Source organism: Vanacampus margaritifer, chromosome 1, assembly GCF_051991255.1.
Source record: "Vanacampus margaritifer isolate UIUO_Vmar chromosome 1, RoL_Vmar_1.0, whole genome shotgun sequence".
In the NCBI taxonomy this organism is placed as follows: domain Eukaryota; kingdom Metazoa; phylum Chordata; class Actinopteri; order Syngnathiformes; family Syngnathidae; genus Vanacampus; species Vanacampus margaritifer.
In genome coordinates, this window is record NC_135432.1 from 46,132,280 (window position 1) to 46,157,014 (window position 24,735).

Genomic DNA, 24,735 nt, shown 5'->3' on the forward strand with positions numbered 1-24,735 from the left:
GTCTTCTCTTTTCCCATTCATTCCCAATGGGGAGTTATTTGAGACTTTTTTGGGACTAGCATCGCCATGGTAACTGGGAATTCTTAGAAAAATAGTAGCGCAGCGAGTCCGATCGAGCCGCATCGTTTGATACCTCATTTGTCCCGGTGCCATGTACGGTACGGGCCGCATTTTAGCGGAAAAATCGCTTGAAGATTAAATAATAATAACGGCAATAAACCACTGTCCTAGGTAGAATAACAATATGTGCCTGCTTGCTTCGCCTGCTGCTGCTCCGCAAGCAGTCCCATAATAATAAACCCATTTCCTAGGTAGAATAACAATATGTGCCTGCTTGCTCCGCAAGCAGTCCCATAATAAACCCATTTCCTAAGTAGAATAACAATATGTGCTTCGCAAGCAGCAGCTCTGCTCTGCAAGCAGTCCCATAATAAACCACTGTCCTAGGTAGAATAACAATATGTGCCTGCTTGCTTCGCAAGCAGTCCCATAATAATTTACGCAACAAGAAACCCATTATCTAGGATAGTAATATGTGCTGCTTGCTTGCTACGCTCAGCAGTCCCATAATAATAAACCCATTTCCTAGGTAGAATAACAATATATGCCTGCTTGCTTCGCTCAGCAGTCCCATAATTAGTAAAATAACGTCGCTAATAAATAATAAATAATATTAAAAAAATAATAATAAATGTCGCTAAGTCCCTAAATCACTTTGTATCCCGTCACTTCAGTTCAACAATCATTCCCTTCTGCCGTCCATCATGGGGCAGTCACGTGATCATTTGACGTCGGTGCAAAAGGTCTACTCTATACTGTATCATTGACAGGTGGCGAGCACACCTGTGGCAGGATAAGCAGTACAGAAAATGAAAATATACATGGGTGCAAAGCCTACATCATCAATAGATATGCTCATCTGTTGAGAACATTGTAAACCACAATCAACACAATTTTCTGTTACAATTTCTACACACTTTCATCAAAAAACAAACAAATCCAAAGCTAGGGTCAAACTAGATCAGTGTGAGTTTGTCACCCTTTTTAGTTAACAGTGTACATACAGAAGTGGAAAAAGCAAATGGAGTCCAAGATTACCATTGGCCATCTCTGATCATAATCTGAAGGGATAAAAAGCTTTAGAAAGAATCATCAAAGGCATTCAGTGTTAATAATCTGTGTGCGCATGTGTGTCTATGTGTGCAAGCATTCGTGTATATCTGTAGCAAAGATGAGCAATCAGATGGCATGCTTATGTTGTAATTTGACAGCACAGCTGAACTGAAGATGATTGAATGTTTTAAACATGGCAGTATCCACCATGGATTAAGGATTGGGTAGGTGTACATTCAGTATCCCATACACGCTCTCTTTCTCTAAACTGTAATACACTACAACAGCTGTCATCCTTTCTGTATACTTTCACAGTAGGAGCAGCCATTCAAATGTTGGCACAGCATAATCATCCTCTTACACAGCACAGCCGCTCGCTCTTTGAAAGGTTTTGGGGGAGATTTTTTGGGTTATGCTCATTTTTTCAACAGCCTAAGGAGAAGACTGCAATATATGGAGGCTAAGGTAAAACTATTTTAAATATTACAACAAAACATCAGCTGTCTGTCGGCAGCAGTGACTACTATATAAACTATATGTACAGCAGTGATGTGCGGTCAGGATAGGCAAGGTAGGCACTGCCTATCCCAGGCTGAAATGAAAGTTGAAACCGTTTGCCTTTTTCTATTTATTGTAATTATTTCTTTCATTTCAGAAAGCCTACACTACCTATAGGTTTAAAGGTGACTACATTTGGTGATTTTCATACCTCAATTAAAAATGACTCATTACTTTCTCTGGCCTGCAGGCAAAAATTTAGAAAAAATTATCCTCTGAAGGCACACCACTACTGTGCTTTTCCCAGCCCTGTTTGCGTAGCGATGTGTGTTCGCTCATGTTTTCAGTAAAAAAGTCCTTTACGCAAACAGGCAGAACGCTATGCTGCCGTTTTACGTCGCTGTATTATTCCTATGCGAACGTACGTTCACACAGTGCATTCGTGAATTCAAAACACAGTGCACAGCAAAGCGGTAAATGATGCCACTCTGGAGAATATAAAACTATTTTCACGCCTTTCTTTGAGGGAAAAACGTCATCTTTTGAAGGATGGGAGACCAACGCCTTAGCTACCGGATCTTCAGCAAAGTAAGGGACAAAGAACTATTATTTTCACAAAGAATGGTGCAAAAGGAAAGCTTGGCTTTGTGGATGTGCTTTGATGAACTGGCGGTTTCACTTGGTGTTTGGCATTGCTATTGCTAGCTTGATTTTGTGAGGAATTAGGCTATTTTACAGGGATATGTTCACTTTATTACATTGTTTCCGGGCAACCCGGCGTGTTTGAAATTGTCAATTTTTCGTGCAGTGCAACTCTTACTGTGTCTGGCAGACTGCACACTGGCTGACGGTGGCCTAGAACTTTAGCTGAGTGGCAAATGTTGAGCTGTTCCCCCAGAGGGGATAGGTATGAACCCCGCTCAAAGTAAAATAAAAAAAATTAAAAAAAAGATTGCGGAGCAAAAAAGTAAGACTTGTACAAAGAGTAATCTTATTTTGTTTTATTTTCTACCCATACAGAAGAGGAATATGTTAAAATAGTTTGAATGTATGGCATCTTATATCTGAGTATCAAGTATCTCGAGGTCAGGCTGAGTGTCCTCTTTTTTTGGAAATGAAAATATGGTTGTACACTCGCCTGCCGACAAACACATTTGTAATTGGTGTGTGCGTCTCAATTTGCGACTGCCTGCCTACCCAAACCTAGAGCTCACTGCACGTCACTGACGTACAGATTGAACATATACAGCTCATAGGCTCTTAGTATAGGGTCAGGGGTTGCGGCGGGGTGTAAAAAAAAAAAAGTAAAAAAAATAATAATAAGTGGACGGTATGTGCTGCCCCCCTTTTTATTTTATCGCACAGTTCTTTAGACCCCAATATTAGATTTGGCGGAGGCATCTTTTGCTGAATTACAGTTATAATTCTTTAATTAAAAAAAAAATATGTACAAGTTTCCTCCTGTAAACATCGTTAACTCTTTGACTGCCAGACGTGTTCAGAAACGGGATGTCGCCAGTGCCAGCCGATTTAAGCATTTTGACTGATCTTTCAAGGTCCACAGAAAATGTTGTGTTTGGACTATGGAAACACACATACTACCAAATGAAAGATTGAACTCTCATCTTTCATCAGAAATAAAAGTTTGTTTCTACCTTATTCCGTTCTTCAGTAATCAACAATAGAAAATGGTTAGTTTCACCGAAATGCTCTGTTTTGAAACAAAAAGCGGAGAAAAAGAGCTTTTTGTGAAACGATGTTATTTCATGCACTCTAGTGAATTGTACACTTCTTTTTGTCCATGAATGATGTCACAAACACCTAAATAGTGCTTTACTTCTGTAAAACGCTATCACCAACAATGTGTTTTTTGGTTGCAAAATACGTTTATTTCCATTCAACAGTGTATAACAATTTGACAAAACAATTTCGCAAACTATTTACAAATGTGTGCAACTGTGGTACTATTTACAATTATGTGGATGTTTCAAATACAGTTTTTCTTTTTGTAACGCTCCCATGCGTGCAAGGAGACGCAGCAGGATTTGCACAACAGATTAGTTTCACTTACGATGGCTCCTTTCGCGTGCAGACGTTAAACTTTCTTGACGGCCTTTTTTCCCGGGGAATAGCAAGTAGCAGACTGTACCCACTCCTCCGACGAATATGCATTGGACTCGGGGCACTCTTAGTCGTCTGATTGAACGTCCGCCTGAGCGTGCTCGGTTGTGCTCCGCGTTTTCCGGTGTTAGCATCGCTAGCCGGTGAACCTTTATGACGTTGTCATAGCCGCCGCGTCAACGCTTGCAACTTCAGCGTCAACCTCGGAGTCACCATCATCATCATCGATGATGATCATCGTCGTCATCATCTTTAGCGTTGGTCGATGCCTTTCGTCTTTGAAAAAAATTCCCAAGTGTGAGCTGCTTGCAACCGGTCGCCATTGTTCGCTTCTTCAGCCATCTAGCTCCGCCTCACGTCTTCTACTGCCGCGTCAATGCTTCCAACCTCGGAGTCACCATCATCATCATCGATGATGATCATCGTCGTCATCAATGTGCTCTTTAGCGTTGGTCGATGCTTTTCGTCTTTGAAAAAAACTGCTCGAGCGTGTGCTGCTTGCAACCGGTCGCCATGTTCTCTTCCCTTCCCCAGCCATTGTCCCCTCTAGCTCCGCCTCACGTCTTCTACTGACGCCTACCCAATCTTGTCAAAAGAGAGTCATTGCTGCCATCTAGGGGCCAAAAATAGTCATTAGGCTAACTAGATCTGCTTGAAACTTTCACCACAGCTGGCCAAGGCTTTCCCCGTAAAAATAAATTGGATGACGTCTTTTAACGTCATTGGCGGCCCTCCGTAGGTTTTTACTTGACGTCTTTTAACGTCCATGGCAGTCAAAGAGTTAAGCATATAATTTTTTTACATGTACATGTACTTTTACATGCAAGTTGTAAAGTGTTTAAAACATCATAAATAATGCTGTTTCTATTGTCTCAAATGTTTTCCAATATTGATATTGTATTGGCTTCTCTACCCAGCTCTGGTTGCACACTCTTTGGCAGTGATGACTGCTTCCAAACAAGTCTTGTAGCCATCTCTAAGCTTCTTGGACTTCTGGTATTTGCCCCCAACTCTTCCTTTGCAAATTGTTCAAGCTCTTGAATGTTTGTAGGTTTCTTTTCCCAATGGCATATTTTAGCTCACATCAAAGATTTTCAGTCGGATTGAGATCAGGGGTCATTGCTGGCCATTTAAAAACCGTATTTTTTGCTTTTTAGTCATTCCTGTGTGCTTTTGGATGTATGCTTTGGGTCTTTGTCTTGCTGGAAGACCCATGACCTTCAACTCAAACCAAGTTGTCTAACACTTGGTAGGACATGTCCCCCAAGAATGTCTTGATAATTCTATGGTTACATGATTTCTGTGATAGGATCAATGCGTCCAGTACGAGATGCAGTAAAGCAGCCCCACAGAATTATGGATCCTCCATCATGCTTAACAGTAGGGAGGGTGTTCTTTTCCTTGGAAGCTTCATTGCGTAGTCTGTAAACAAACTGTTGGAGTGCATTGCGGAAAAGCTCTATTTTTGTTTAATCTGTCCACAGAACAGTTTCCCAAAAGAATTGTGGTTTGTCCAGGTACTCCTTGGCAAAGGTTAGCCATTCTTTTTTTATGTCTGTCTCAGGAATGGTCTTTTCCCATGAAGCCCTGTTTTGGGTTCAGTGTGCGGCGTACAGTGCTTCTTGAAACCATGGTCCCAAACTGTTCCAGGTTGGCTTTCAGGTCTTTGGATGTTTAACGTGGTGTTTTTTCCACCATTCACACCAACCATCGAAGACTTTTGTCATCAATTTCTCTCTTCCCCACACGTCCATGGAGGTTCTTGACAGTTCCATGCTCGTCGAACTTCTTAATTACATTACACACTGCTGAAACAGGGCTACCAAAATCTTTGGAGATGACTCTATACCCTTTGAAGGTCTTGTGTTTGTGAAAAATTGCACTTCTGATGTCCTCAGACAGCTCCTTTGTTTTCACGATTTTAACAAAAGAAAAAGGGATAAGAGTTGGCTTTTAAAAAACATCCAAGTCATCATTCATTGGTTAATTCATGTCAATTGGGCACAGACAATTTAGAACAGGGAATTCTCATTTGTGATTTACCAAAGGTGAGTCACAATGTGTTTTCATACTTATTTACAGGAAAGGGTGACACAGCACATTTTAAGATTTATATATTTTACGCCCATTGTTTATTGTTATAAATTGTTTTTTAATCATTTGGTCTTTAGGATAAAACACAAGTTCGCTGTAAAAAAAATTCAAAGGATTTACTTGATTCATTTTTTCAGAAGATATTCCGCATTATGTACTTTATCTTCATGGCTGCCAATAATGGTGAGCAGGACTGTAAATATACAATGTGTGTTTTTCTTCTTGCATGCTTCACATTTTGATGACATATGTGCCTTGCGACCATTGGTTGCCGCTGGAGGCTCCAAGTAATGGCAACTTTGATTGGATAAATGAAAGTCATGTAAAAAAAAAAAAGGAAAAAAAGTTTTTGGGGGCGCGGGGGGTGGTGGGAGGTCCAAATTTTGGGGTTGAGATGCAGCAGAGATTAAAAAAATATATATATTATTATTATTATTATTTATTTATTTCTACATAGCCTACATTATCCCATGCCTTAACTGATGAAATTTACTTTTAATTAGATTAAGTGTAATTACTAGTTACCTTGATAAAAAAAAGGGCATTTAGTTTCTGCAAATGAACACAAATATTCTCTTCCATTACCGTACCTCTGAGTAAGCCTGTTGACTGTTATGTACAATAATCCCTAGCGGGTGACCAATTCCTACCTTGAATAGCGAAAAAAAAGAGTAATTGCGTATTTAATACATAATAGTTTAGTAGTAGTAGTAGTCGCATGGCCAATTAGGTGGCTGTTGCGACCAGTCCTCTGAAGTCATCTCGGTCCTGGGCTTGAAGCAGAAAGTCGGAAAGGGGGCTAGTGCCAGCCACCTGCGCTACCCAGGTGAGTCTTGAGAATGAGATGCATTGGTGAGGAGTTGTTTTGCCGTTACTGAGTCATCCAGATGAGCCAGATGACTGAGCAGATTAAGTAGCCGCCTCTTGATGAGAGTGGAGACCAATGATGGATTTCCTGCCCTGGCATAGATAGCCTCGTTGCCGACAAAGTCATACCAGGGGACACGAAGAATGCTCCTCAAGCAGTACTTGTGGAATGCGTCCAGGTGGCATTGCATAACTGCTGAGAGCATCCATGTTTCGCTGGCGTGGAGTAGAACTGGGATGATGAAGGAGTCAAAGAGGCGGAGTTTGGTGGCCAAGCGGATAGAGGGGCTCGACCAAATCCTGGAGAGTCTGCCGAAAGTGCTGCGAGCCAGCTGGAGTCGGCGCAGGATCTCGGGATCGCAGGTACCATTCGTGGCGAACTTTGACCCAATGTAGATGAACTTCTTAATGACCTCCATCTCTCGACCACGACTAAGTGGTACCAGAGGTGGGACCATCAGTGGATCCATCAGCGACTGTAACTTGGTCTTGACCCAGTTGATTTCCAGTCCGAGTGGGAGTAAATAAGCAGAGCATCCGAGAGGGCGTCCAGGAAGGTGGCGAGCAGGACGACGTCGTCGGCGTAATCAAGGTCGGTCTGCGTTGAGTGGAGACTAGCACTCACCTCTGGCAGCAGGCGAGGGACGAGGTGACCCAGTAGTCAAACGGCAACGTTGAACAAGTTGGGGGTGGCCACGCAGCCCTGCCGCACGCCTGAGCTGGTGTGGAACGGCTGCGAGACCATCCCATCTGCACGGACTGTGCATGTTGTATCCATGTACAGATCCTGCAGGATGTTGATGTACTTGCAAGGGATGCTAATACCCTGATGCAGAAGCCAGAGGACACCTCGATCGAACGAGTCGAACGCCGCCTTGAGATCGATGTATGCGGTGAGGAGGGGCTGTTGGTATTCCCTCCACTGCTCAGCTAGAATCCAGAGGGTGAGGATGCAGTCAGCTTTCGAGCCGTTTGGGGTGAGGACTGCTTGTTGTGGGCGGCGCTTACAGACAAGGTAGGGCTGAAGATGCTGCAAGATTATGGAAGTTACGACTGGATGGTACAGACAGAAGAGTGATGGGGCGGTAGTTGGCAGGGTTTCTCTTGTCGCCTTTGTACTTGTAGAATGACACATAATAGTTTGAATTATAAATGTATCTCTAATTATGATCACAGATTACTGTCATTACAAACATCTATCAACATTTCTATTGCCAATTTTGAATATCTGGGCATGTCTGATATTTCCACAATGCAACGCAATTGCAAACCCTTCCTTTATGGTGAAAGCAAACGGCATATTTTATTACCTTTGCCTGTGACTGGCATACAAACCAGGCAGATTGTTATAGTAGTCAAATGACATTTTATCACATTTTGAAATCAAATTACAACGATCCAAAGTCCAACGCTTTTTAAACCAGTCAGTACTGTTGGAGGATAAGCTTTTTTTTCCGCGTGTTCGTTTAATTTAGTAGTGAGAATGTTGGTTATCTGAATACAGGATGGAGACGATGAACAGTTCCTTCAAAGCTTTTATTTCTACAGAATATTCCGGGCACAAATGAGTTACAGACAATGGCTGTAGCATCTCACAAGTGCGAAGTTACAGAGGACTTACAACATCCTTATACAATCTTGAAGGGCGGTACCACAAAGTTTCCAGTAAACAGTTCAACAAAGTTAACCGGAGGTGCAGAGATACACGATAACACTCAAGGACACATCCGGTGACAGAACAGAGCTCAACTGGGGAAATGAGGAAGTTATACAGTCATGACTAAATCTGGGCATTAGACACACTTCAATCCCCCTTTCGGACTCTTTCGAGTCCGATACATGAAATGAACAAAATTAAAGAAAGGTACCAGCGGCGTCATCGTCGCAGACGGCTGACACAACATTAAGCAAGGGTTGTGTGGAAAGATTGGACATCATCATCTTATTAGTAGAACAAGAAGCAAAAGCACGCAACAATGAAGCTCACAAAAGAGGAATAACGCATCCGAGGCAACACAAGATAAAAAGTAACACCATACAACAAGGATCAAAAATTTCAACCAGCATGTTGCAACAGTTCCATTAAGAACTATCCCATGGTGTTGGAAGCCTAAGTGGGAAATGGATGCAAAACATTTCGCTTCCTCTATAGACATCCCTTTAGCAGTGAGAGAAGGTTGTTTGGCAGTATGTGGCATTAAAGAGCATACATAACAATTTGATTCATTAAAAGATTTTTCAGTGGAGTAAGCATATGTGTACCACATGTTGATAGTTAAGGGATGTCCCCTGTCCATGGGGTGCCAGATGTCCGCCGGGGCAGGATCATGAAGGAATCGACGAAAGCGTCGTTTTGGTGAGCTGGACGACCAGGAGAGACACACCAAAACCAGGAGAGAGGCTGTTGCAAGTCTGAGCGGGAATGCAATGGTGAGACGGGAGGAGGGTCTTGCGCCCGTTCTACAGTGATGAGTTGAAGTAAGACGCAGTCGGCTTTTTCAGGACCTTAGGGTTAGACTACCTGGTCCCAGGCTGATTCACCGGGGTTATTCTGCCCGTATACCGTGAAATCAACCTTTGTTGAATGTCATCATCAAGAGGTGGCGGCTGACCAGTAAACGTGTTTTTCCGGTCGTCGTCAGGTGGTGGGATCGCTGAGCCTGAGGCGGATCTGGCGGGTCGTGTAGACGAGATGTGGAACCACGTGTCCCCCTTTCCTTCAAGAAGGACTGCTGTGGCTGTCCGCTCAGTGACCTGGAAAGGACCTGTCCACCTAGGTTCAGACCATTTTCGTTTAATTACTTTTAACCACACAGATTCACAAATATTCATTTTGAGGGGAGCGTCTGGTTGTCTTTCTGTCAAATGAGAGAAATTGATGGTTAGTTGTTTGAGCATAGGTGGGTTCAACCTGTCCTTGCGATTGTGGATGATACACAGACCCAAAATGATGTTTCAAACCTAACATTTTTTCTACAGCCTGGAGATATTTGTTTTTGAAATGAGTTCCATTGTCTGATCTAATTTTTCTAGGAAACCCATGCGTTGGAATATAGTGATTAACCAAATGTTTTATCACTATGCTTGCTGTTTCAGATTTGCAGGGATATGCCTCTGGCCATCCTGAAAAGGAATCTACTATGACTAGCAAATACCGGTAACCTGACACTGTTTTAATCATGTCAGTGAAATCCATTGAAATCACCTGTCCAGCGGCGTCCACGTCCGGATCGTGTACCCCCTGCGGTGGTTTTGTTGTAGGCATACTGTTATACCTACTGCAAACGCTGCAGTTAACCTTTAACAATTTGTCTCATGAAAGGATGCCACCAGGAGTGGAGTCGGCTCAGTGTTTCTTCCACACCTACATGGCATGTTCCATGGGCTTCAGAAATTACATTGTTCAATTGTTTCTGAGATGTAATGCATTTACCCTCTTTTCGCCATATACCGTTCTCATCTTTGACACCCCCTTTCGACTTCCACACACTCTTTTCTTCTGGACTTGCTTTTTCCTGCCACAATTTAACTGTTTCTACTGTCACCTCCTGTGGATTGTCACATTCAGACTCACTTACAGTTAGTTGGAGTGTTGGTCGGTACCCCGCAACCTTTTTTGCTGCTCGATCTGCTGATTCGTTTCCTGCCGATACAAAATCATTAGTTCGAGAGTGACCTGTACATTTTATTACTGCCACCGCTGTTGGGAGCATTAAAGCATCTCGCAATTTGAGAATGTCATCCCGATGTTTAATGGGTGTACCAGTTGCAGTTTGGAAATCGTTTCGCTGCCATTCTTTTAATGCAACATGAACTGTCATGTGTGCATACGCCGAATCTGTGTAAATGTTTACTGACTGGTTTTCTGCCAATCTGAGAGCTGCTGTCAATGCCAAAATTTCAGTTATTTGTGCTGACTGAGAGCCTGAAATTCTTTCTGCTTGGACTTATTCAAAACCTGTTTCTGTGGGTTGGGTTATTGCAAATCCAGATTGTAGGCCATCGTTGCCTTTGAAGCAACATCCATCTGTGAAAAGGATCAAGTCCGGGTTGTCAATAGGTGTCTCATAGAGTTCAGTGCGGAGTGAGTTTTCTTCCGTAGTTCTTTGTATGCAACAATGCGGTTCTCCTTCGAGCAGACCTTCAGCCCTGTTTACTCCTTCATGAGTAAAGAGAATATGTGGTTGTGTTAAAATTGCTTCAATTTTTCTCTTTCTTCCTCCGGTCATGGTGAAAGCTTGACTTGTGACATACTGGACTGTGCTGTGTGATGTTGGCCCAGTCAGCGGGTGATTGAGATGTGAGATGTTTTTTGAATCACTCTGGCTAGAGCAGATGCCAAAGAAGCGCACATTGGGTGTCTTTGCTCGTATTTTTCCAATGGCAGTTGATGCATACAGACAAACTTGTCAACTTCCTCCTTCCCCCTTCTGATAAAGGGCAGCAGAAACACTGCTGACCTTTTCAGACACGTCAAGATAGAACATGCAACTGTAATCAGGAATCGCAAGAGCTGCAGCAGTGCTATTTCAAGGAGATGAAGGAAGTGTCTGCTTCCGTGGTCCAACAAAGAGTGTTAGAAAGGTTTTGCATACCCTGTTCATTGACCATCTGTCGGAGAGGGTGAGTGAGTTCAACAAAGTTTGGAACATGATGTCTGGAGTAGTTGCAAAGACCAAGAAAAGCCAGCATGGTTTTGACATTTGTTGGTTTTGGGTGATGGAGGATATTGTCTTTGTGAGAGGGCGACATTCCTGTTCCGTGGCTTGAGATCAGACGTCCGAGAAAGGAAACCTGGTGGCTTCAAGACAAGAAGTTTCAGATGGAGCTGCCAGCAAGAGGTCATCCACATACTGCACCAGGAGAACACCAGGAATACAAAAGAAGCCAGGTCAATGCAAGTGAAATGAGTGTGGGTTGATGCAATTGGGGACAATGCCGAGTGAGGGTTCGGGACGGGCAAAATGGGAGTTAAGACGGCTGCATTAATCGCTTGCAGGTCATGGACCATGCGAAACTTTCCAGTGTCTTTCTTCTCAAGGGGTAAAATAGGCGTGTTATAATCAGAGCCGGGAATTTCACACAACACTCCTGCCTTGAGCAAGCCGTCAATTGTTTCTGAAATGCCAATCATCCCAGCCTCTTTTACAGAGTATTGGGGAACATATATTTGTCCTGGTTTCATCTGAAACACAACAGCTGAGACGTTGGAGAAACCAACATCAGTGGGATCCATAGACCACAGCGATGTGGGAAGGGAATCAAGAAGGTGACCAGCAAAATCGCTGTCAGTTGTTTCACGTCCATGGTGCCTATCCAAAAGCTGGTGCTCCAAAATGAAAGTGGGTACAAATGTGTTAGACTGAATCCAATAAGCATCAAGTGACGGGGAATAGAGCAATTGAGAGTGAAATTAATTTTGCCAATCAGGAGCCTGTGTTCATGCCAGGACAAACGGACTGAGATCCTTCGCTGTGTACTGAGGCGAGACCATCAAGGAGACATGTGGGTGGCAAGGAGGCATAGAAGGATCCGGAGGATCCGCCATCATGTACCATTTGAGTTGTTCAGGAGTCAGGGACACCAAAAAGGCGACACCTGGTTTGCTTGCAAACAAATCAACCATGTTCAATTCCTATATGTTGTTTTCAATTTCCTGAAATGCCTCGCTATAGATCTCATCCCCTGATCTGTCATAGTACAGAGTGCAATGCATACAATCAGTTACCATATCATAAGATCTGAGGTTACAAACCCAAGGTGACCAAAGTGTCCAAAAGTGCTCAGCTTCGAGCCAACCACTGTCAAGTCGAGTCAATATCCACTCTTGCCCAGTAGATGTCGGCAGTGGATCATGCCACAGGGCGTTGTTCAACAAGCGGGAACTGGGAGGTGGCACTGGAGGCAGAGGAGGCAGCGCAGCCGTAAGTGTTACCATCCGAAAATTCCAGGATAAGTCCATCAGGGCTGCATTTGATGAGAGGGCATGTGGCGATGAGGAGATGTCATCATTGTGGAAACTATCCACCAGAGGGAGGCAGATACTGTTGGTTTGGAACCGGGGAATATCCTTGTTGCTGCTGCGGTTGCTGCTGGTGCTGTGCAGGCTATCCTCTCCCTCGGGGTTGGTTGTAGCCTCCTCGATTGTAGCCACGTGCAGGTTGTTGGCCTCTGCCTCTCCACCTAGACGCTTGAGGTCGCTGTCTGCAATCGCGGGGCCAATGACCAGGCCGTCCACAATTGAAGCACATGTTACGGCCACCAGGGGGCGCACTTTGACCCATGAATGAACCTGCTTGATACATCATGCACTCGGAACCGACAGAGGGAGATGAGATACAGCAAGAGAGGTTTCTTTCTGCCTTTTCAGATTTTGCAACTGCAACATAGCAAGTTGTGTTTCTGTACTTTTGTTTTTGTCTACCTTAGACTCTTTTGCTTTAGCATATCTCCTCAAATGATGTTTAAGATGTGACAACCACCGGTCAACCTCAGCACCGGGAAGATCCGGATTGGCCTCCATGGCCTACGCCACAGACTTGGGAACGCCCTTCAAAATGGCTGCTCGGAACACTTGCGAATGCAAGGCGGAGCCGTAGGGGCGTGTCCTGTTTTCAGAGTGTAATCAGTGAGGGCCCGATCAACAAAAGCCGCGGCCTCCTCATCTGCTTTGGGAGCAAACACCAGATCTGAAATGACACACTCAGGGAGGGGAAACAAAGCGTCTAAGGCTGTAGACAAGGTTAAGTAATTTTCTCGCGTAAGAGCCTGATTATTGGGGAGAGAAGAGAAACCTGAATTTTGCATTAGAGTATTCAACTGTGAAAGCGGACATGATTGTATAAGAAGAACACGGATATCACCTCCTGTTAACATTTGTCCCGTAACCGCTCTCTGCACTGCTTGAAGCCAATTGGCACCACCAGATTGCATAGGCGGAAGTTTCTGCATCAACACACTCACATCAGTGGGAGAGAAAGGTTTGTAAAACATAGCAGAGTTACCAGTGGACGGGTCAACTTTGGCTAACATGGGTGCCTGCAAGATTTGGGAACGAGTCACAGGCCGATGAGGAGGAAAAGCTGGACCTTCGGAAGATTCTTTGGGGTCTTCAGGACCTCTGGTTCAGTCCAGAACGGAGTCAGGGTGGGCACCTGAAAGATTCTGGACATGACACTTTAATTCTGCTACTTGATTCTGTAACCGAGCAATGTACGACCTGTTTTCCACTTCCCCATTCTAAGGGCCTCCAGCTGCGTGTTCTGCAGCGCAGAGGGCGCGGTTCTGCTCTTCCGCTTCAGCGTTTGCTCTGTCTTCATGTTCAGTGGTGATTCTCTTAAGCTGATCGCTGATATTTTGTGGAACCTCTTGGTGTCTGTTTAATTCTGTCTTGTACACAGTCCTAGCTGAGTCAAACATGTGAATGGATCTGCTCTCAAGTCTGCAACTTTTTCCAATCTTCCTTCTAATTCTCTAATGGCGACGGTCACTCCAGCAGCCAAAGTTTCCACAACTGTATTCATATTCGATGTCAGTTGTAAGCGAGTGAGAGACATTCGATCGTCTACATCTACTTCAAGTCGGCCCGCAGTTACATTCAATACTGGAGCCTGAAATTCACTTAAAACTTTCCTGACTTCATAGTAAGGTGACGGTACACACGGGTTAGTTGGAGACAACGCCGAAAGCCGTTTCTCCTCCGAGTAAGGAGGCGGCGCGGAGGACACTTCGGGTGTTGACGGTACCAGACCAACACTCTCTTCCTTGGCAGCCAAACGGGACAACTTTAACGCACATCCCATCGCCATCATTCTTGCTCTTGCTTTCATTTCCACAACTTTCTTAGCATTCTCTCTCACCTTTCTACCTTTTGGAGACAACCTGTTAGTTTTTTTTTTTTTTTCACTTCCAATTTTAGAGCCGCCGCTCTTTTAACACAAGCTTTTTCCGTTCCTCTCATTAATGTCACCAAACTCGCAGTTGAAGACATTGGAGGAAACCATCCATTCTCGCAACACTTGCTCAATGCCAGAGGTTTTTAAGTGTTCTCTCTCTCACCCTCCCGTTCCCCCTCAGACAAACATCCCACGCACACAACATATGCATTAGCCACTTGCTCACCCAGCAACACTTGTTCAGAATGGTTTGGTATTTGCCGCAAATCGAACCATTCACTTTCCCTATCAAACTCTCCCTCCATTTTGTTGTAAATCGACTCCCAATTCACAATTTATTTTTAGAATACTCATTCAAGGCGTAATTCTTACCTCGATTTCAGCCAACAGACAGAAGATCAATCTGGAGGCTAAATGTCCTCTTACCTTGTCAATTTGTTGGGCGCCCGATGTTCTGTCTGTCGACCAACACCTCAGTCCGAAATCACGTCGGGGGTCACCAATTGTTGGAGGATAAGCTTTTTCCTCCGTATGTTTGTTTAATTTCGGGTAGTGAGAATGTTGGTTATCTGAATACAGGCTAGAGACGATGAACAGTTCCTTCAAAGCTTTTATTTCTACAGAATAATCCGGGCACAAAAGAGATACGCAATAACACTCAAGGACACATCCGGCCACAGAACAGAGCTCAACTGAGGAAATGAGGAACTTATACAGTCATGACTAAATCTGGGCAGAAGACACACTTCAGTACTGAATGGTTTTCTGTGTTTACTCTTTCCTGGAATCTAACCCTTTGTTCCCCAATTTTTTAGAAAAAAAAATATTTTCTATAATAGCAAAATTAAACTTTGCTTTGTGATCGAGGGTTTGGCCCTTTGCAAACTGACAGATGACACATATCCCCTGATGGAGCTCATTAATTTGTACATGTAATGACTTTGAGGAAAAAGTTATATTAACTCCAGTATTTTGACAGTTGCCAGGCCACCAGACAGCATTGCATCGAGCTGCTGTCTTCGGAAATAGCGATGCCATCTCTGCTCTCATTCAAGGTGGCTGTGCATTGGACATCCAGAATAGAGTAAGTTGGGGACATTCACACAAAAAACACTTACATTCAAAAGACTGCATACTTTGTCTGAATAAATCTTTATCTGGATCCATTTGAGGATGGCAACACTGCTTTGCATGAGGTGTCCTGGCATGGTTTCCTTCAGTCTGTGAAAATGCTGGTCAAGGCTGGAGCTGATGTACACATCAAGAACAAGGTAGGATTACTGACATATAGTTATATCAATACTTCTAAATTGCTGTGGCAAATAATTCCATCCATTCATTTTATTCTATTTACCCCGTTTAGTCACAGGTAATTTAGGCAAACAAAAGTTTACTCTCACACCAATTAGTCAATGACTTCAATTAACCTAATATGGTAAGCCATGAAGTACTGGACTCAAATGTGCAACACGGTAGGTTCCATCCATCCATTCTCTTAACCGCATGTCATCACAAGGGTCGCGGGGGTCGCTGGAGCCTATCCCAGCTGGCTTCGGGCAGTAGGCGGAGTACACCCTGAACTGGTTGCCAGCCAATCGCAGGGCACACAGAGACGAACAACCATTCACAATCACACCTATGGACAATTTGGAGTGTTCGCGGTAGGTTCCCCCAAAAATAATTTATTGAAATGTTTGCTGGAGAAGACGGATTGAAAAAAGGAAAATGAAAATTTGATCCAACAGACTATCATTATTCGTGAACACTGTCTGGGGGTTTGGGGGCCTGGGAGCGGCTGGGGCTGGGTAGTTGTGGGTGGCGGGGGGGTGCTGTGGGCCGGTGGGGTGCTTGGCGGGGCTGCCGTACCCTGTTCTGCTGCGTTGGGCTTGGGGCGCGGGCCGTGTTGGGGTGAGGGGCGCTCCTGGCTCCTGGGTTTGCTCTCCGGCCGGTGGACACACCGGGGGTTGTGTCTTGGCGCTGCCGTGGCCTGGGGGGCCCTGGGGGGTTGTGCTTGCTCTGTCATGGCCGAGGTCGACGGCTCACCTCTCTTTGGTGGAGGTTTTCATGCATGCCAGATCCACCATACCAGCATCTAACGAAATTCAAACCAGTCTGCTTCTTCCTCTGGTCGTTGAATTGGTGGAGGCGGATGTCTGTGGATCTCACTCTGCTTCATCTATCCTTCCTTCCTTTCCTCAGTCTTTCCTTTGGTCTCTTGAGGTCTCCCTAATTTGTTGGAATTTAGATGTTTCTGGGGTTGGTGAAAGATTCTGGTTGGTAACCCGGTGGGTAGTAGGTGATGTCTGGTCATTGCTGGATTTCACTTTCCTTTCTTTTCTTTGATCCTTCCTTGGGTCTCCTGACAACCTCACGACTCTAGCTGGATTCTGAAGTATTCGGTTTAGGTGAACGGCATGGGATTTTTAATAGTTTTTAGGTGAATTAATGTGTACACACTTACACGCACGCACACACACACGCACATGCACATACTCACGCACATACTCGCGCACATACAAAAAAAAGAAAAAGAGAAAAAAACAAATAGACACGCTTCCTGGTACATGTGATTGAGTCGAGCTGGGTAGCCGTATTTTTTGTTGACCGCATGATGACACAAACGCATGGCACATGAAATGTTGATTTGCATGGCATTGCTCCATCATTCAAGTTGTGTGTGATCGTTAAAGGCTGATTAAACTAAACAAAGAGCATTCAAGACTCGTGCCTCTTTTGACAAGCCGACATTGCGTTAGCAAGTACAGGACCCATCGTCTCTCTCGGAAGCGACAAGGAAGCTTGGAGTCGCTACAATTGTTTTAGTACAGAAGTGCAATAATAATTAAGGAAGAAAATACAATGTACTGGGTACATACTGTATATATTTATGGGCCAAGATCAGAAGACTGAAGTTCGACTCAGGGAGGAAGAGAGAAAATGTTTAAAACACAGACCGGAGACTTCTATGATGCAAAATGTGAAGTGTATTGATATTTACAATATTTACAGAAACAATCAAACCTGGGATCCAACGGAATGAAAAAGTCCAGTAGCACAACAGTCCATGTGAATCAATGTTGAATGTGAAGGGCGTCCAAACGAAAAAAAATTAAGTGTGTGTACAGTGCGTCCTACCGCACTGTAGGTTGTAGCAGCAGCTCACAGTTCTTCAGGCTACGTTTTTTGGAGTGGCTCTGTGAGGAAGAGCGGGCTACATCAACTCCTCCTGCACTGTAGGGTGTAGGCTGGTTCTCTGGGCTAGTTTACCATCAAGTGCCTTCAAGGCATAGGAACATGGCCTGTGTGAAATAGGACTAATTTATAAATAATACTTTGAAATATGTATAGTTAAATCTCTTCCATTTCATATTTGAAGTGTACTCATTCTACAAGTAATCTAAATCATAATGCAAAATACTATCAGCACAATGTTCAATGCTAATTAGCAAATATCATCTGATAATCTTAGTAGTTAAATTCAACCAACCGAATCAGCAACAGCACATAAAGCAATGACATGCAGATTGATATCAATAATAAAATAACATGAACATTAAACATAAATAAAATCATCTCACGACAACCATTGTTAGCGCGAGTACGAAACAATTACTGTCCGAGTCCTATTCTCCATATATGTGGTTAGCATGCTACAGAATAGCGGTTAGCACGCTAACAGCTAGCGCACCAATATTATACAAGCAATTCAATGGACTCTTCAAATCCCTCTTCTCAGTAACGTACACACAAGCAGCACCCGTCTTGGGTAGAGGCGCCAATGAGTTGACAAGCATATAAGTCACCCCGTAAATTGGGCAAAAACGGCACGTTTAAAGCAGCTCAAAGATCGCCTACCTGCAACAAGCCTTTCAATGGGACATTGACCACACGAGCATTCACCGGTGTGTGGCTCACGGCGTGATTTAAAGGAAATTACATCAGATGTTACGCAACTTAGTATGTAACTAAATTAAAATTATGTCAACAGTATCGTCTGCATAACAATAAAAAGGCAGGAAGATATAAAGTAATGAAGCATCAATCATATACAGTACTTGCCAACTCACTCGTGGCTTTGCTGCAGTGTGAGCCTGGTCAGTCGCATTTCTGATGCGGGACAAACCTGAGCTAACAGTGGAATGAACCAATGAGCGAAGAGCGGAGTGAGGTCAGAAAAGCGACTGTTGAAGTCTTTTTTTTTTGGGGGGGGGGGGGGCGGAGTAAAAATCCAACAACCAGCCGAAGAGAGACATTAGTGAATGGCTTGTGTCATTGCTGCGGGAAAAAACTTGAAGCGTGACGAGTGATGTTGCTCACAAAGACGACGTCACGCAAATAAACAAATTTGATTGCCAAATCGCTGTCTTTGGATGCCTGTCCAGACCTACTTTATTTTTGAAGAAAGGGGGTGTGGCTTGCCAGGCTAATACAGTACCACAAAAAAGTATCATACATAATTTTAATATACAAAAATGACTCTGGTTACACAATATTTCCAGCACATATAGTGCCATAACACTAATAATCAAATGGGAAAACGACCTCACTCTCCCCCGTAACGCTGAAATGTGGATACAAATCAATGAAAATATATTTTCTAAAACAAACAAAATAAATTTAGTTAATCCAGCCTAAAGCTATTTATAGGTATCACATCACCCAGGGGAAAATATTTAAAATTTGATTTGCAGACAAACATTCGCACACAAGGCAACATGGACAACCAGTTGTTGTATAGCAATTTTATTTCAATCAGCATTACGTATACCCACTTCTAAATTCCTCCTGACATGCACAGTTCAGTAATATCAGTGAGCCAGATTGGCATTTTTTACTCAAGGATGGTGAAGCCATTTCCCACTATCCTCTGCCTTTAATACGCTGGTACCCCCTGCCTTCACTGATTAGACTTTTGGCATGAGGACTGAGGAGCCATTTGTAGGTCGGTCATGCTGATAAAAAACAATCCTTCAAATCCTGTCCTGAGCTGCAATGGTGGCCCACAATTTTAGCACAACATATTATTTATACTGTATGTTTGTCTCACAATAAATACATTATACATTAATTCACGCTACTTGTGTTTACTAGTAATAACTGCAAACTGCTCTTAATCAGGTCATGATGATTTTATTATTGTGAGCAAGTTGAAATTATGGATTTTTCTTACATGTCAGGGTTTCTAAAACAGGATGCTTTTCTGGAGAACTTAAAAAAAAAATTTAAAAAAAGTGAAAGCAGAGTTGTAATAGGTTTTAAATTTAAATGTTTTGGGGGATCATAGTATCTGATTAACCTTGCCAAACACTACGAGAATCCACCTTGTACTGCTCCCGCTGATCCGTTCGCAACCAACCTTTTTTAGGTAGGACCAATCAGGTGTTGTTTAGGGCGGGACATGGAGCTGTGACGAAACCAGGAAGCGGTGACCCTGGGGCAAGCAAACAAACCTAACATGGACGAATCGATGCCAGAATTAATTCTGTTCTCGCAAAATTACCGTTTCCTTGTTAAATGTTGAACAGCGAGAGGCGCATTGTTAATTTTTATCTGGTAAAGATGTTCGTGCTTTTTCTTTTTTCCCTAAGATGAGACCGAAGACTACATTTTCATCTGTTGCCGTGATTGGTCAAAACAAACGTGCACAAGGTGTCGCTTCATCCAATCAGCTCGAAGTATTGTGCAGAATGCCCCGCCTTTCCCGCGCAAATCACTGTGGAGCAGTCCCAAATCGATATTGTGAAGAACTCCCTTGAGTGAATCACAATTATCAAGCTGGCTATTGCCAGATTAGTATGTGATATATGTTTGGTTTAAATGTAAAACAGGACAGGGATCGGCAAATGGCGGGCCGCAACCACACTATGAGTGAGCCCTTGAATACCCCTAACCCCATTTTTTTCTTATACAAACAAATTTTCAAAAAGAAAAGATTCAATATACATTTTCCACAAAAGACACGGCATGGGGATGGAAATCCCAGAAAAATGAAAAAAAATCTAACCCAGCTCCAGGGTAGCTGTGGCTACTCAAGTAGTTTACCGCCACCACAGTGTGAATGTGTGAGTGCTTGAATACATTGTAAAGCATTTTTGAGTGTCTAGAAAAGCGCTATATAAATCCGATGCATTATTATTATTATATATTTTTTGTAGATCTTTAATGATATGCAAGACAAACATAGCACTTTGGTAATATTAAAATTGTATGTAGAGTGAGTTGTCTTTTGTGAATTTTTTTCTCACTTGAAGTTGGGTTTCGTTTTGTGCCATCCCTGAATAGTAATCTTTATTCAGAGCCTTTTGCACTGGGGAAAAAAATATTTGTGTGATTATTTTCTTTGGGTTAGGATAGTGGATCTTTTACACATGCATTGAAAACATTTATTATTAAAAATGTATGATCAAAAATGAAACGATTCCTTGATACTCTCGTGGTGTCATTAGTGTCCATAAGACACTGACTGGCCCAAGGAATTTTATAGTTCTCAGACAGGACAAAGTAAGCAAAGAGGTTGGTGGTTTTGGTGCAATAAACTAGATCATACTCTTTTGTTGTGTTAATGCAGGCAGGAAACACAGCTCTTCACCTGGCCAGCCAGAATGGTCATTCTCAGACTGCTCACCTTCTTCTTCTTGGAGGAGCCACACCACACACCAAGAACAACGTGAGTTTTTATTATTCTGTCCCACAGTCTCTGTCAACTTAAGATTCATATGCAAATGAACAGGGTAGGCTATAGCCAATGTGGCGCCCTAGGCGAGATTTTATATCAACAATCATCAACAATTTACATGAACTTAACTTAAATCAAGTTTTTAACAGTGATTTTAATTTAGAAAATAATGTCACGTGATTTTAAAAATGAAATGGAACATTTTGTTAATTTCATGACGTATCGTTACTGACAAACAAATCATGTGGTTGATTTACTGTTGCAACAGCTAACTGGATAAACCAAAATGAGCAACACCTTGACCTCTCTTTCTTCCATTTCCCCCCTTCTTTTCCCCCCTCCTTTTCCTTCCCTGTGCTCTTGACAAATCTGGTCATTTTGGCATGTTTACAAAGTTCTTCAGGGTCACATCAATACATTTTACAACATATTTTTCCACTTTCATGTTATTTAACAAGAGTATCAAAAACTTGGAAACAAAATATTGTATGGAACATTCAGAACAGATATAAAATGTGTAAGATTACAAATTTTAATTGACTGACATCCCTAAAAGTTATATTAAAATGTTACATTGAAGGCTACCTGTAACAGGTGCGTAGTGTATATGCGCATTAAAAATGTTCACATTTAGTAGACGTACAATGCAAATACATTAACATTGTGTTTTTACAAATATTGCATATAGTCATAGGCAGTTTTACAGTGCAAGGGTGGCTGGCGTCTTCAACTCTTATTCCTTGCCACCACACTAGCTTCCCCTGTTGGTAATGAATTTATCTATCCATCCATCCATTTTTCGAACCGCTTATTCCTTACAAGGGTCGTGGGGGTGCTTGAGCCTATCCCAGCTGTCTTCAGGCAGTAGGCATAGGGATACAGTAGGGGGTACATCCTGAAGTGGTTGCCAGCCAAACACATCAATATTAAATTCAAAGGGCTCTAACACAATCACTGGGGTCCGTTGGTCGCCAGGGGCGGGTGAGGAGAGGATGCCCGCAGTGGCCTCCATGGGAGGGCGGCTGGGTGAATCGCTGGGCATATAGGCCTTGCTGTTGAGCGGGTGCTCACAATGGGGAAGCGGGCGGCGTTGGAGAGTAACCCGTGGGCCGGAGGAGCAAATGGAGGGGTACATGGGCAAATGACAACGTCGCACAGAGTTCCATGCGGGAGGTCCGCCGTGGCTTATTTTTCAGTTACCCAGCTCAGGGAGTCGCCCTCGGTGCAAGTCCAACCGAGCTCTGGGCGGGAGGCCCACACTTACGCCGTACGATATCAGCAGGAATAGTGGGGTTTCCATCCACCTATTTTTATTCGAATTTTCAAGAAATTCAAATAAAAAAGCCCAAAATCCACCAAAAAGTTTTTTAACGCTTTGGAGGGGGTGAATTTTGAAGCATATCGAAGAAAGGAAAATGTGCATTTTGGCTATGGAAACAGCTACACTACAAGACTACAAGACCGGATATACATTGCACGTTTTGAGTGGATACTACGTTACATGTATGTTTGTAGTCACAAAATAATGGCGGATAATAAAGTAAGATATGTTTGGGGAGACAAAGAAACACAATTATTTTTAGAATTAATTAAAAAAAAAATTAATGCAATTTTAAATCAGTAAACTGTCTTGTTGCAGAGAGACGCATCATCTCGTGGCGCAGTCTCCTCTCACTATTCGCAAAAGAAGAACGGATGGAAACTAATTAAGGTTGCATTTTGTTTCCCCGACTTGCGTAAAATAAACACATAATAGAGGATCAGATAAAGGCTTGTTTTCCAATTTCCAATTTTAAACGAGAAACGACTCATTCCCGTCCAATAGAGACAACAACACTGCCTCCTCGTGGATGGAGGAGGAACGGGCCTTATACACATATGAAAATCTGAAGACTTGTGTGTGTGTGTGAATATCTCGAAACAGTGTGATGTTTGTCTCAAAAATAAATGCATGTGCGCGTCGATCTACATACGCACATTCGACAACTTGCACGCATAAGTCATGGGAAATGCACACACAAAATAAAAAAAATGACTATTCTGTGAGAATCGCGAAAATGTTTGCGGATCTGAAAAACACGTGAAAATCATGGATGTATTTGTGGATCTCAAGAACACATGAATTTATCTATGTGAATAATTTTAAGACAACTATCTTTAAAAAAAAAATCTGTATTTGCAGTACCTCATTTGCCTTTTTGTTATTTTGAAATGAAAGTGTTTTTTAAGTTGAGACCTGCGTTATTCTTGCATCCTTTTATGGCTACACCTGCTTCCCTGTTAAAAAACAAACAAAAACAAAAAAACACCTGCTTCCTGTGCATGCATTCCTGTTCCTACCATTAACAAATGGCAAACCCTGACAATTACATGTTTGATTTCATCCAAAAATAACTGGTTAGCTTCTTCATTTAGTCCACGGGTGTTCAAACCTTTTCTTCCAAGGGCTACTTAATTTGACCAATCCATTAGTGTAGGTGCAAGAGATGAGAACAAACTTCTGCTTCTCTCCTCCCTTGCCACCCAGTATAGAAAATAAGTACTGTAGTGCAATGCTAGCAAACGACACAGGCCGTGTCAAATGTTCATTTTAGTCTGCGCTGTGGACTGTTAAAACATGGACGTCTGCAGTTGCGACATCCTGATTTATAAATCATGCAAACTTATTTTCACCCTGCCCCTTTACAGAAATGGGCTCAATATTGTTTGGAACCGGAATGAAAATGAGTAAACGATACCCAACCTTACATACTGATATGTTATTTGTTTACTTTAATTTTTTGTTTCAGCCTGACGATTATGTCGTAGCCACAACATGGACAAATACACCTAAACGAGAAGCAGCTATACCCACATACTATATGCTGTACTGGAAAACAGTATGACTGTATATAAATATATAATACTGTGAATGTGATGTCACTAAGGTGTTGTTGTTTTTCCTGCAGAAAGGGGACACAGCTCTACATCTGGCAGCTGCTTTGAGCCATAAGAGGACAGTTCAACTTTTATTGGATTCTGGAGCAGATGGAAAAATCAGAAACAATGTCAAGTGTATCCATATTTACATTTTAAAAGATTTGAATTTATGTGGCAACAAGTCACTCAAGCATAAAATGACTTTTGTTCCAGCGTCTGGAATATATATATATGTAATTTTAAGTCAACTGAGTGAACTTCCACCCCAAAATGTTTCACAAGCCGATTCCCTGCAGTTAGTGAGTCATTATCTTCTAAAGTCTGGGAATTTATGAAAAAAACTTACATTTTAGCTTATGTAACCACTTTTGACTTCAATTATCTCAGAAAGTAAAAATGGCAAAAGCTTAATTATTATTTCATTTATTATGGTATATACTTACAAAGACTAAATTCAGCATGATTTCCATTGTGTCTTTACATTAATTAATATATTCACATACATTCAAGTTTTCTGCCGTGGCGACGAATTTTCATCATTTAAAAATTAGA

The 24,735-nt window shown here is 42.6% G+C and overlaps 1 protein-coding gene across 15 annotated transcripts in view; it reads left to right on the top strand.

Moving 5' to 3' along the window:
* The window catches only part of ankrd6a (ankyrin repeat domain 6a), a 77,299-nt gene that overhangs the window by 7,968 nt on the left and 44,596 nt on the right, over nt 1-24,735 (top strand). For 6 of the 15 annotated variants that reach the window (XM_077581631.1, XM_077584133.1, XM_077582466.1 and 3 more), the window contains exons 2-5: nt 15,568-15,672; nt 15,761-15,859; nt 21,157-21,255; nt 24,213-24,311. In XM_077581631.1, the coding sequence (XP_077437757.1) occupies nt 15,568-15,672; nt 15,761-15,859; nt 21,157-21,255; nt 24,213-24,311 (402 nt within the window). Of the gene's footprint in view, nt 1-1,182; nt 1,338-1,378; nt 1,579-1,621; nt 2,200-9,335; nt 9,471-15,567; nt 15,673-15,760; nt 15,860-21,156; nt 21,256-24,212; nt 24,312-24,735 lie in introns of those variants that run through there. The other 9 variants (XM_077544681.1, XM_077585531.1, XM_077547176.1 and 6 more) reach the window with 9 other exon arrangements.